The 12,839-nt window shown below is 38.3% G+C and overlaps 1 protein-coding gene across 6 annotated transcripts in view; it reads left to right on the top strand.

The window, feature by feature from the left end:
- The window catches only part of UBN2 (ubinuclein 2), an 88,145-nt gene that overhangs the window by 46,026 nt on the left and 29,280 nt on the right, over window positions 1-12,839 (top strand). For 5 of the 6 annotated variants that reach the window (XR_004970983.1, XM_036329007.1, XM_036329008.1 and 2 more), the window contains exons 7-11: window positions 352-422; window positions 6,105-6,234; window positions 11,031-11,149; window positions 11,748-11,861; window positions 12,447-12,590. Coding sequence is in view for 5 of the 6 variants with exons in the window: in XM_036329007.1 (XP_036184900.1) it covers window positions 352-422; window positions 6,105-6,234; window positions 11,031-11,149; window positions 11,748-11,861; window positions 12,447-12,590 (578 nt within the window). In the remaining variant the exon portion in view is untranslated. The remainder of the gene's footprint in view (window positions 1-351; window positions 423-6,104; window positions 6,235-11,030; window positions 11,150-11,747; window positions 11,862-12,446; window positions 12,591-12,839) is intronic. The other variant, XM_036329009.1, reaches the window with a different exon arrangement.

Raw genomic sequence — 12,839 nt, 5'->3', positions numbered from 1 at the left:
CTCTCCCTTCCTCTCTGTAAAAAATCAATAAAATATATTTTAAAAAATTTTTTTTAAATTAATAAAATACACAAGACAACCAAAACACTAAAAAAATCTTATATGGAAATTTTGTGAATTTAGGTAGATTGAAAAGAAATACAGACATAGTCGGAAAGAATGGTATGTATACTAAAATAGTTTCAGCACTCTTTAATTGCCTCCTTATGCCAGGTATGAAATTGAGTATTAAGAATACAAAGTGAAAAAAATTATAACCCCATCCTCAAAGAGCTGATTCTTTAGTAAATAAATATGGAAGCAAATAATGTGTTTATTAGGGGTTATATTGTCAATCTTATGTTTCTCTAGGCTGCCAAACTTTTTGATGAAGAAGGAAGGAAAAAATTCTTTACACAGGATATGAATAATATTCTTCTGGAGTAAGTATTTTCTTCTTTGATTAAAATTCTTAAAAATTATTTAAACTTTAAGAATTTATTTAAAAATATAGTAGGCCTCGCCCTGGCCGGTGTGGCTCAGTTAGTCATTGTCCAGTGAACCAAAAGGTCACTGGTTTGATTCCAGTTAGGGCAGATACCCAGGTTGCAGGCTCAATCCCCAGTCAGGTGCATGGGGTAGGGTGGGGGGGCAGTGGGCGCAGCTGATCAATGTTCCTTTCTCTTCCTCTCCCCTCTTCCTTCTTCTCTCTCTAAAATTAATACAAACATATTTTAAAATATAAAAGGTATATAGTAGGCTTTTGAAATGCAAATACTGAGTTCCTGGCTAGTCTCATACATTAGCTCTTCCCTTTCAGCCTCCCAGTATGTATGATGAACATTTGTTTCTCAGCAAAATTATGCTTCTGCATGTATTGGTTCTTTTGGACCCCTACGATAATCAAAGCTTCCAATATTATAACTTCCAATATTATAAGTGACCACTGTACAGGTTGAATAGTACTCTAGGTTTATATGTATATTTTACCAACTTATATAAAACATTCTGTGATAGCTCTGTTTATATTAAATTTGGTATAATTTTCTGTCTACTTTTCAGACTTTGGAAAAATACATTATGAACTCTTAAAGCCAAGTGGAAAGTATGGTTTAATTAAGAAATCATGATTGTGGGATAAGATTGAGTCCAATGTGGAAAAGACAGAAGTTAGATTTAGGAGGAGAGGGTGAAGGCTGATATATGATATAGGTTATATTTAAAGTAGTGATCATTTTCACTCTCACAGTTTGATTCTAATAAAGCTGCAGATTCTAATATTGTGCTCTCATAAGATGTAAACCTATTGGCTTATAAATTTTGACCATTGGAAATTGGATATGTAATTGACTGCAAGCAGAACGCCAAAAACAAACAAACAAAAAAATGATTCTGGGGAAAGCAGCAAAATTTACTTCTCTGATGAAAAATAATGTGTTGGTAGTTCAGTAGCATCATTTAGAAAGAAACAAAAAAGCAATGTTTTTAATACTATTATTTCTCTTTTAAATATATAATGAAGATAGTTTCTCAAGATATAAAGGATGGATTGGTTTGTTGGTTCTGATAACTATTTTAATGAATTGCATTCTCTTATGCTGTAGTACTGAAACTGTTTTAAGTACCATGGATTTCATGAAACATACAACCTAGTATGCTACTTCTAATATGGTGAAATTTTGTTCCTGTTCTTCTTTATTTAATCCAGGGCTTTTCAAGTTGTTTCTCTTTGCCTGAAAGCAAGGCAAATGCTTCCTGTTGGCACCAGCTCCTTTTACCTAGCTCCTGTAAAACCCCAGATTCAATAAACAATATAACATTTCTCATCAGAGCTGACCCAGATTCCATAATCAGGGATCTGCCTAGCTCTTCTTTTTCTTTCCATTTGAAAGCCCTAAGTTTACTAGATCAGGTCCTTTTCCTGAGACGGAGACAATTCTTTTTTATTTTACTTTTCTGTAAGAGGGAACAGCTACTAGTATAGCTCCCCTGAGAGAATCAAAAGACCATCCTCAGGAAATAACATCTCAAATAAGCAGAATAGCAGCATTCCATTAACTGGCTTCTCTGTCAGTTCCTCTCATGTCTATTCTAAAACAAATCCTCTGGTTTTTTGGAGCCAATCTACTTAAATTTTTTAAAAATTTATTAATTTTGAGAGAGAGAGGGAGAGATTGATTTGTTGTTCCACCCATTCATGCACTCATTGGTTAATTATTGTATGTGCCCTAACCAGGGATGGAACCTGCAACTTTGGTATGTTGGAATGATGCTCCAACCAACTGAGCTAGTGGGCCAGGGCCCATCTATTTTTTATTTCATAGAAAGTGTGCCTCCAATTCTACAAGCCGTAGTGTTGAGTTGAATTTTTTTTCTCTTTTAGTCACTTTATTATACCACCCTGGCCTCTTTGTCCACTTTCCTGACCCAAAATCCCTTATTTCTCTAGACTGAGTTGATCTTCTAAGGACATATGGTAGATGATTATTTGGTTTAGTTTATTCCCATGAAGTTATTCAGGTGTATTGGCTCTGCCTCACCATTGCTTCCTCTTCACCATGGCTGGAGAGAAAAAGAGATGAGTTTGTTGGAATAGAGTACCCTTTTACTTTTAGCCTAATGAATTTGACCTGGATCAAAAAATTAACAACATGCTGGCTTGATTTCATCCCCTATTTCCTCCTTTACTTCAAGCTGACATTGCTAATAAAATCTTGATGCTTTGCCTATTATTCTAATTCAGCCTGACAATTCTGCTCAACAAATGCTTTAGGCAGGTACTACCAATCCTATTGGATATTTGGCAGTAAGATCTGTCTTCCTTCATTGTTAGATGCTCCTTTAAGGAGCTTGTGAGTGTGATGTGAATCCTATATAATAAAAGGCTAATATGCAAATTTTTCCCTTGACTAGGAGTTCAACCAAGAGGCAGGGCCGGCCAGCCAACTGCCTGAGGCCCCTCCCCCGGCTAGCTGGCCTGATCGACCCAATCAGGGCAGGCTGGCCGGACCCCACCCATGCACAAATTTGTGCATCGGGCCTCTAGTCTCAATATAAATGGGCTTACCAATTGGTCTGCCTGTCTGTCTGTTTCTCTTTCTTTGAATTGAAGGTTAGCAAAGTGAAAGGGTTGATCACAAGCCACAGCTTTTCCTTACTCTTTTGAGGGGCTGCTTTGCAATTGGAGGAATCCCAAACAGTTTTTCAAACATATTTCTAACCTGTTCCATACCAAGTCTCATTTAGGTAACCCTAGAACCAGCCCACCTGAATTAAGTAGTTATTCAGGGACAAGAGGGATGAACACACCTCTTGTCTAGTATTAGTTAACACATCAACAGGCTTTTGAATTTTTGCTTTAAGGTAAAGAGATATTTGGGATTTTGAATTTGGGTTATTGTTCCCTAAGATTTCTTCAGTTAGTTTTCAGTGGTTGTATTATTTGGACAATATTGGTAGGATATCTGGAATACTTGAGGAAACTCCAGGAAATTCAGTAGATTCCAGAATTCATTTGGACTGAGTTTTTCTTATTATTAGTGTTTTAAATGATTTTTTTTTCCCCCCGTAACCGGTTTGGCTCAGTGGATAGAGCGTCAGCCTGCGGACTCAAGGATCCCAGGTTCGAATTCGGTCAAGGGCATGTACCTTGGTTGTGGGCACATCCTCACTAGGGATTGTGCAGGAGGCAGCTGATCTGTGTTTCTCTCTCATAGATGTTTCTAACTCTCTATCTCCCTCCCCTCCTCTCTGTAAAAAATCAATAAAATATATTTTTTTAAAAAAAGAAAAAGAATGATTTTTTTAGAAAGAGGAAGTTTACGTGGTAGGAAGATGTGCCATATATCACCTTTGGGAAAATGACTGTATTTCTAGAATTCTGTGTAGAAAGGATGATACCATAGTTATCACTAAATATTCCTCAGTAGGAGAATCTTGTTTACAAAGATAGCTATTGCTTCCACTACAGATTTCCATGTTTCATTTCTTTGAAACTTCTCCAGAGACAAAGGAGAGTTTTGTGTAGACAGGGATATAAAAGTGAGTTTCCAGCCTATTTACTCAACAGAACCCAATATTTGTTCTCTAGTGCCTTTAACCCTTTGCGGTCATATTAAATTTGGACATGGGTGTCGTACTGGTCGGAATTAATTTCCATTGAAAGAGCAGTGATACATAACATGCAAGATTATGAAGGATAAACAAGATTTATTAATTCTTTTTTGGAACTACGTCACTACTAGTAGAATCACTACAAACGTTATCACTTTCTATGTCAGAGTCAGTATTCAAGGTGCCAAAATAAAACTCTTCATTGATACTTTCAGATTCGCAGTACACTTCTTTCGGTAACTTTTTTTTTTTGCCATTTTGGAGTATTATTTTGAAATATCTTAACAAGCGAGAATGCCTAATTACAGTTAAACGTCATTTGTAAAGCTTTATTTGAAATTCTGCGAAGTATCTCCGAAGCTTGTCGATTTCTTCACTCTCAAAAGGCGACTGACTCGCCACGGTGTTTTGCATGGCGAGTGTGGAACGACTGCGTTTGTTTATATTGAGTTTCGATATCTCCGATTTGTCGAGGCATTGTTCTGGTTCATGACAAGGTCGCTTAGACACTTAAGAGCTTTCAGAGAAATTACGAACTGACACATGAATAAATAGAGTTAAGATGCGTATGGTTCCTTGCTGTGGTGGCTGAGAGCAGACATACAACCGGAACGGTAAAAAAGCTTTGGTGGCTGAGAGTAGACAAACGACCGCAAAGGGTTAATAGCAGATGGTCCCAGTATATTTTCATTCATTTAGAACCTGTAGTGATCTCATACTCATAATTTGTTATCAGGTTCAAGGCCCATTCATAGTAACTTTCATGCATAGAAATCTGCCTTTGGATAGATTTCACTTAAAGAAGGAAAAGGAGCTGGTAGAAAGTAGGAGGCAGGGCTCAAGAAAGTTCACCACTTCAAGAGAACTTTGTTTCTCTGTGAAATAAATGTAAAAATAACTGAAAATCACACTTTGGGTGCCAGGTGTTTTTAGTTGGCTACTTCTGGAGCCTTCGAAGATTGGAATTCTTAGGAAAAAATAATATAGATCTGTGAGAGATGTGTACTTAAATACACTGCTTAAGAATGGGGGTACAGCCCTAACCGGTTTGGCTCAGTGGATGGAGTGTCGGCCTGGGGACTGAAGGGTCCCAGGTTTGATTCCATTTGGGGGCATGTGCCTTGGTTGCGGGCACATCCCCAGTAGGGGCTGTGTGGGAGGCAGCTGATCGATGTTTCTAACTCTCTATCCCTCTCCCTTCCCCGCTGTAAAAAAAATCAGTAAAATACATATTTATTTTTAAAAAAAGGCCCTAACCGGTTTGGCTCAGCGGATAGAGCATTCGCCTGCAGACTCAAGAGTCCCAGGTTCAATTCCGGTCAAGGGCATGTACCTTGGTTGTGGGCATATACCCAGTAGGGGGTGTGCAGGAGGCAGCTGATCGATGTTTCTCCCTCATTGATGTTTCTAACTCTCTATCCCTCTCCCTTTCTCTCTGTAAAAAATCAATAAAATATATATTTTTTTAAAAAGAATGGGGGTACATTCTGAGAAATGCATTGTTAAACGATTTCATTGTTCAAACAGGCTGTTAAATACCTAGTTTGTAATACAGGCCCAATAAAGTAATCAAAGATGGATGAAACAGTCTGTATGTGCAGCCAGAAAAGTTTTACCTCTTTTGAATCTGAAATTTTCAAACAACCAAGGAAAAAGTACTCTAAGAACTCATATGTGACTCACTAGTATAGTAATTGTAAGGATTGAAGGGCGTATAATATCTCTTCGAGAAAAGGAACTTCTGGTTAATAATGGAGTTCCTGTGCTTTCCCCAAAAATGTAGACTTGGTTGCAGCCATGAAAAATATTACTTGCCAGCTTGTTTGAGATTATATAAGTTCTCTGAAACTAAGCTCATCGAAATTTTCTGTAGCATCACTATTAATTACTTTTCCTTGAAAAATACAGTCTAGGAAATGTAAAATGAGAAAAGAATCACTTCCTTTGCCTCCTTGCTTGGCTGTTGCTACCTGAAAGAAATTCTTTACTATTTATTTGTTGTTTTTGGTCAGCATTGAGTTACAGCTGCAGGAACTAGGCCCCGTCATTCGTAGTGGTGTCTACGCCCATCTTGAAGCGTTTGTGCCATGCAATAAAGAAACACTGGTAAAGCGTCTAAAGAAGCTACATCTTAACGTCCAGGTAAGAGGAGAAACAATGATATCTACATTGAGAGGTTTATAACCTATAAAGAGACTGGTTTCTTTTGGGGGATTTTGCATATTAATTGCTTTATAGTCATGTTGTATGAATATTAATGGCACATTGGATCCCCTGAAAAAAATTACTTTTCAATAATAGATAGGTTTAGGTGAGAAATAATATTTTCTAAGGCATAGATTCTTGGACTAGTAAATTAACCTATTGCACAGCTAACACAACTTTGCCTTCAGCAAATAAACTGACATATTTATAATTCAATTTTCTTACTCCAGAAATGGATCTCTACAGATATTATGCAGACCAATGGAAAGAATCACAGGGTTGCATGTAAAATTAAAAATTATCTAGTGTAATTATCCATATTTTGCTAGATTGTCCTCTACTGCAACCCCATTAAGTGATTGTCCAAGATGAATGCTCTCATGGTCAGAAACTTATTTCATTACTAGAGGCCCAGTGCACGGGATTCGTGCACTGGTGGGGGGCGTGGCCTGCGGGGATCGGCTGCTGTGGGAGCAGCGCTCATCCCGGTTAGCTGAGCAGCGCTCCCACTGTGGGAGCACACTGACCACCAGTGGACAGCTCCTGCGTTGAGCGTCTGCCCCCTGGTGGTCAGTGTGCATCATAGCGACTGGTCGAGCGGTCGTTCTGGTCGTTCTGGTCATTCTGCCGTTCAGTCACTGGGCTTATATTATCCCAATATATAAAAAGCCAGGGGCTGTCACAACTGAAACAATCAGATGGACTACTAAATAACAGGCTGCGTGGGGCGACCAGGCCAGCAGGGGGGGCATTTGGGGGTGACCAGGCCGCCGGGGGGAAGGGGGGCGGTTAGGGGCAACCAGGCCGGTGGGAGGGGCAGTTGGGGGTGACCAGGCTGGCAGGGGCGGCAATTAAGGGCCATCAGGCAGTCAGGCAGGTGAGCAGTTAGGAGCCAGTGGTCCCAGATTGTGTGAGGGATGTCAGACTGCAGTTTAGGCCCTATCCCAGGGATCAGTCGGACATCCCCTGAGGGGTCCCAGATTGGAGAAGGTGCAGGCTGGGCTGAGGGGACCCACCCCTTTGTGCACGAATTTTGTGCACCAGGCCTCTAGTCTATAATAATGAAAGAGTAATATGCATATTAGACCAGATGTCATTCCAGACGTCCTTCCTGACAAAGCCGGGGACAGAGGGAAGCCAATTCAGGTCCCAGGTGCTGGAGGGAAGCCGGTGTCAGCAACTGGGGGAAGGAAGGCCTACGCCTGCATGAATTTTCATGCTTTGGGCCTCTAGTATAGGATAATATCAGAAAGTTCTTCCATGCTCTGTGCCAAACCCAGGTGCTTTCTAAGCTGTTGGTCCTAATTCTACCTTTGAATTCATCCACAAATCTAATCATTTGTCCACTTCATCGCTTTCATGTTTTTGAAAGCATTTGTTATGTCTCCTTCTTCACTTCATATAAAATGGTTTTTCATGCCTTTATTGTCCTGATTACTTTTCACTTAATGATTTTTTGCCTCTATAATTAAAAAATATTTATAACTTACAAGTAACAGAAAATAACTTGAATGTAGTTTAAGACAAACAAGGACATTTTTTCTATGAATAAAGGTTTTTCATGGAACTAAGGGCAAGGATGCAGTCAGGCCCTAACCGGTTTGGCTCAGTAGATAGAGGTGTCGGCCTACGGACTGAAAGGTCCCAGGTTCGATTCCTGTCAAGGGCATATACTTTGGTTGCGGGCACATCCCCAGTAGGAGATGTGCAGGAGGCAGCTGATGGATGCTTATCTCTCATCGATGTTTCCAACTCTCTATCCCGCTCCCTTTCTCTCTGTAAAAATGTCAAGAAAATATATTTAAAAAAAAAAAAAAAAGAACGCAGCCAGGAAGGATGGGAACTGATCATTTGGATTAACTCTTTTTCTACCTCTCTCCCCACATCTCATTTTTATCCTGTTATGTACATCTGCAGATAAGATTACTTGATTCTCAAGGTTTTACATTACACAGAAAAGCCACACACAGAAACTGACTCAGTTCACTCATCCCAGTCCAAATTCCTAGGTCAGACAATCTGATTTTAATATTTTGGGTCAACCTAAACTTTTCTGGTTGGGGGTGGGAGTCACACAGCACAATATGGCTATCCAAGGTCTATCATGGTGCTAATGGGAGAATAAATATGTCTGGCTCACTGTATTAGGTGTGATCTGACAGACAATGTTTTTTGTGGGTTTTTTTTAGTATATACTTTTATTGATTTTAGAGAGGAAGGGAGAGGGAGAAAGGTAGAAACATCAATGATGAGAGAAAATCATCGATTGGCTGCTGCTTGCACACCCGCCTCTTCTGGGATCAAGCCCACAACCCGGGCATATGCCCTAACTGGGAATCGAACCAGTGACCTCTTGGTTCCTGGGTCAATGCTCAACCGCTCAGCCACATCTAGCCAGGCAGACATGGAATTCTTTACAGTAGGTACTCAGCTTCTGTTAATAAAATACTTCTTTGAATTGAGAAAGTATAGTTCTTTCTCAATTCAAAGCAGTTAATGAACTAGTGAAATTTATCTAAGGTCTCAGAATTTGTGTCTATGCCTAGCTCCTTATTAATAAAAATAATAATTAGAAGTAGGAAGACAATTTTTTGCATATTGTAAAATATTTTGTAAGGGACATTTCAGGTTTGGTATTTGAAGTTATTTAATGCTAGAGGCCCAGTGCAAGAAATTCGTGCACAGGGCGGGAGGGTCTCTCAGCCCGCCCTGCATCCTTTCCAATCTGGGATCCCTTTCGCAATCCGGGACAACTGGCTCCTAACTGCTCACCTGCTTGCCTGCCTGATCGCCCCTAACCGCCTCTGCCTACCAGCCTGATTGCCCCCAACTGCCCTCCCCTGCCGGCCTGATCGCCTCCAACTGCTCTCCCCTACCGGCCTCACCACCCCCAACTGCTCTCCCCTGCCGTCCTCATCACCCCTAACTAGCTCTGCCTCGGCCCTCACCACTGTGGCTTTGTCCAGAAGGATGTCTGGAAGATGACCGGTTAGTATAGATCTACTGGCTAAGGCAGAAAGGTGTTTATCTTACCTTTGCATTTCTTTATATGACTTTTATCACACATGTTTGTAAACCTAAGCATTAAATCGTTTGGTTTTACATGTTTTTGATCTTCATATAAATTGAGTCATACTGTCTATTTTGTTTCGCAGCTTGCCTTTTTACACTCAACATTATGTAATTCAAATTTATCTGTCTTTACCTGTGGTGGAACTCCATACAGTTTTTTTAATTTTATTTTGAGGGTATGTTTATTAAAGTGAAACAAGAAAGGACTTATGATAGAAGAAGCAACAAGAGAGACTCTAGGCGGGGATGCTCTGGTTCTCTGGAAAGTCAAAGAAAAGGGGCCTTGGAGACAGGTTTAGGGGGTTAGCCCAAGATGAGATGCTGCTGACTTTTGCTCCCCTGGTTGCAAGTCTTGTGGGGTCCCATAGAGTTTAGAACAGGGGTCCTCAAACTACGGCCCGCGGGCCACATGCAAATACAAATATTGTATTTGTTCCCGTTTTGTTTTTTTACTTCAAAATAAGACATGTGCAGTGTGCATAGGAATTTGTTCATAGTTTTTTTTAAACTATAGTCCGGCCCTCCAACGGTCTGAGGGACAGTGAACTGGCCCCCTGTTTAAAAAGTTTGAGGACCCCTGGTTTAGAAGATGAAGGCCTGAGAGGGAAGAAAGCGCGGAGTGTGCCTCCATACAGTTTTACTGCTGTGTGAACACTATCACCCAGGAACCATGTGATATACTGGATGTTCACATTTTGAAAAATGGGGATTTTATAGCAGACACTTTGATGTTGCAATAATATTCATTGGCATGCCTGAAAGAGGTAAATGCTTATTAGTAGTAATATTTGAGTTTGGTTTTATTAATAAGATAAATGTTTATTGATGAAATAAAATGTTTTAATTTGTAAAGTATACCTGCCATAATATGGTAACTGTATTCCTAAAAATCCTATCCTTACCAGAAATCACATTTTAAAAATAGTTGTGTCAGTGAAGAAAAGAAAAGTTGTATAATATATCTGCACCTATGACAGTAATAAAAATGTGTTTTAATAATTACATATATTGTTATTTGCAAGATGAAAATAATTTAATTGGTTAGTTAAAGCTGGCAGATACAAATTTACTTGCTTTTTGCTCTGAACCCATGTGAATAAGAGTTTTCCAGTTTCCTTTTTTATTTTGGTCTTACCTTGCATTTTTGCTTGCAACATAAGTCACAATTACTAACAATAAATGAGAGAACAGGATGTCAACCAACATCCTGTTGGTAGTCTTCCATGCTGTATCATGTGTTGCAGTGTTCGGAAGCAGTTTCTCTCCTTGTGGTACTTGTTCCCCATCATAATGAGATTATCCAGTAGTGGTCTGCACAATGTAGATTTTGTTCTCTATTTGATCATTTGTATTACAGTTAAAGTATTCATGTAATTCGTCAGCCAAACATGAGGCATTTCTAGGAATGTAAAGGAGCATTATTAATAATTATGCTAGGGCAATAGGCAAAAACAGACTTTCCTTGGGAAGTATGGTCATACTAATTTTATATCCAATGTGCATTATGAACAGTCAGTATTGTAAAACCAATGTCTGTACTTAATTATATAAACATTTCATATTTATAATTAATGTCTAAAAGCATAAATGTTCATCATTTCAGGACCTGCTTACAAATTAAGTTTTGTAAATATGTTTGAAAAAACTTTTTTTTTTCTTAGGATGATCGTTTAAGAGAACCTCTGCAAAAACTGAAACTGGCTGTTAGCAATGTCATGCCTCAACAGCTATTTAAATACCAGGAGGACTGCCAGGCTCGTAGTCAAGCTAAGTGTGCCAAGTATGTACTTATTCTATTTGAACTGGGTTTTGTTTGATAAATATTTTTAGGTGTTAAGGGTTGGTGTTAAGTAGACTTTACCACCAAGTAGAGATATATATTTACCTCTAAAATTGTATATGTGGGTTTTTGTACTATATGTGGGTATTATGCCAATAGGTGGGTTTTTATCAAAATATTTAAAACTTACCTAATAAATATATTCTAAATGACACTTCACTTCCCACTTAATTGCTTTGATTTCAAAGGTGAAAGGTCTGTTGATTTATTGTATGGGTGTGGTCAAAGCAAGAGCTGACACCACTGGTCAGACATTTCACATGTTGACCAACTTGACTATCTGAGATTGGACACAAATATATTCTGAACTAAAAAATAAGTATTCATGCCTTTATATTATAGTTTGAAGACCTTATTTACCAAATGACTTTATAACCCCAAATGAAATTCAAAGTATTACGTAGAATGGTAGATTTCCTATTTACCTTGTCTTTTAAATTAACATCCAGTGAAGCAATTCAACAAGTTTCTAGGGAGTGTATTATTATATGCAATGTTGAGTTAAAACTCTGCTTTACAAAATGTTTTTTATTTTTAGGTTGCAAACAGATGAAGAACGAGAAAAAAATGGATCCGAGGAAGATGATGATGAGAAACCAGGGAAACGTGTCATAGGACCAAGAAAGAAATTCCACTGGGATGACACCATTAGGTAAGTTGTAACCAAAGCCTTCACTTGTAACTAAGTAGATAATGGAGATGTAAGGTTTTCATAAAAAGAATCTACAATAAGTCGAAGACTAGATTGGGAACAACCAAAGATAAGTATATAGAAAAAATTTATTCAAGGGAAGGTTGACATGGTCCTATTATTTTTAGAATGCTATAACTTTTATTTTTATATAATGATTTTTTAAAGCTAATTATTCAATTATCGAGTAAGCCATGTACTGGTTTCAGAAGGAAAAGGACTCAATATACTTGTGTTGTCAGTCATCTTGCTTATCAGCAGTTCGGTACCCCAAGTAAGGGTTTAGTTGTAGGACTATCTCTTTCAGTCTTTGGTGCCTAGATTAAAGGTATCAAAGGAAATTGTTTCATGTGGGGATTTAGCTATAGTGCAATGAATAATATATGATAAAAATTATTTATCTTCATGTTATCTGATTTCTTCAGATAATAATTCTTTACTATTGCTGTCAGATTTATGTGCTTTTAAAAAAATCTGTTTCAAGCTTAATTTTCTAAAATTTTTCAGTCAGATTTATATATAAATATATATTTTTAATCTGTTTAGAACTTTGTTATGTAACCTTGTTGAGATCAAATTGGGATGCTATGAGTTAGAGCCAAATAAAAGCCAGTCTGCTGAGGATTATCTTAAATCCTTTATGGAGACAGAGGTGAAACCATTGTGGCCTAAGGGCTGGATGCAGGCAAGGTAAGAAATATGACATCCTAGATTTTATTTATTTACTTTCTTCTTACTGCTGTTATTAAAGATACATTGTACACACACATACATGACATTCATTTTGCTAAGAACCTAATACGTTTAAAATTCTGTATAATCATCTCAGATGCTCTGTGCTTTGCAAACTTCAAGTACTTAAAAGACTAAAGAATGAGTCACATGGACATAGTGATGTAGAATATACATAAGGTGATTTTTTTAACCGACCACTTTTTC

The sequence above is a fragment of the Myotis myotis genome, unplaced genomic scaffold (assembly GCF_014108235.1).
Source record: "Myotis myotis isolate mMyoMyo1 unplaced genomic scaffold, mMyoMyo1.p scaffold_m19_p_11, whole genome shotgun sequence".
Lineage (NCBI taxonomy): Eukaryota > Metazoa > Chordata > Mammalia > Chiroptera > Vespertilionidae > Myotis > Myotis myotis.
The sequence above is the reverse complement of the archived record's forward strand: the minus strand, read 5'-3'. Positions and strand labels throughout refer to the sequence as shown.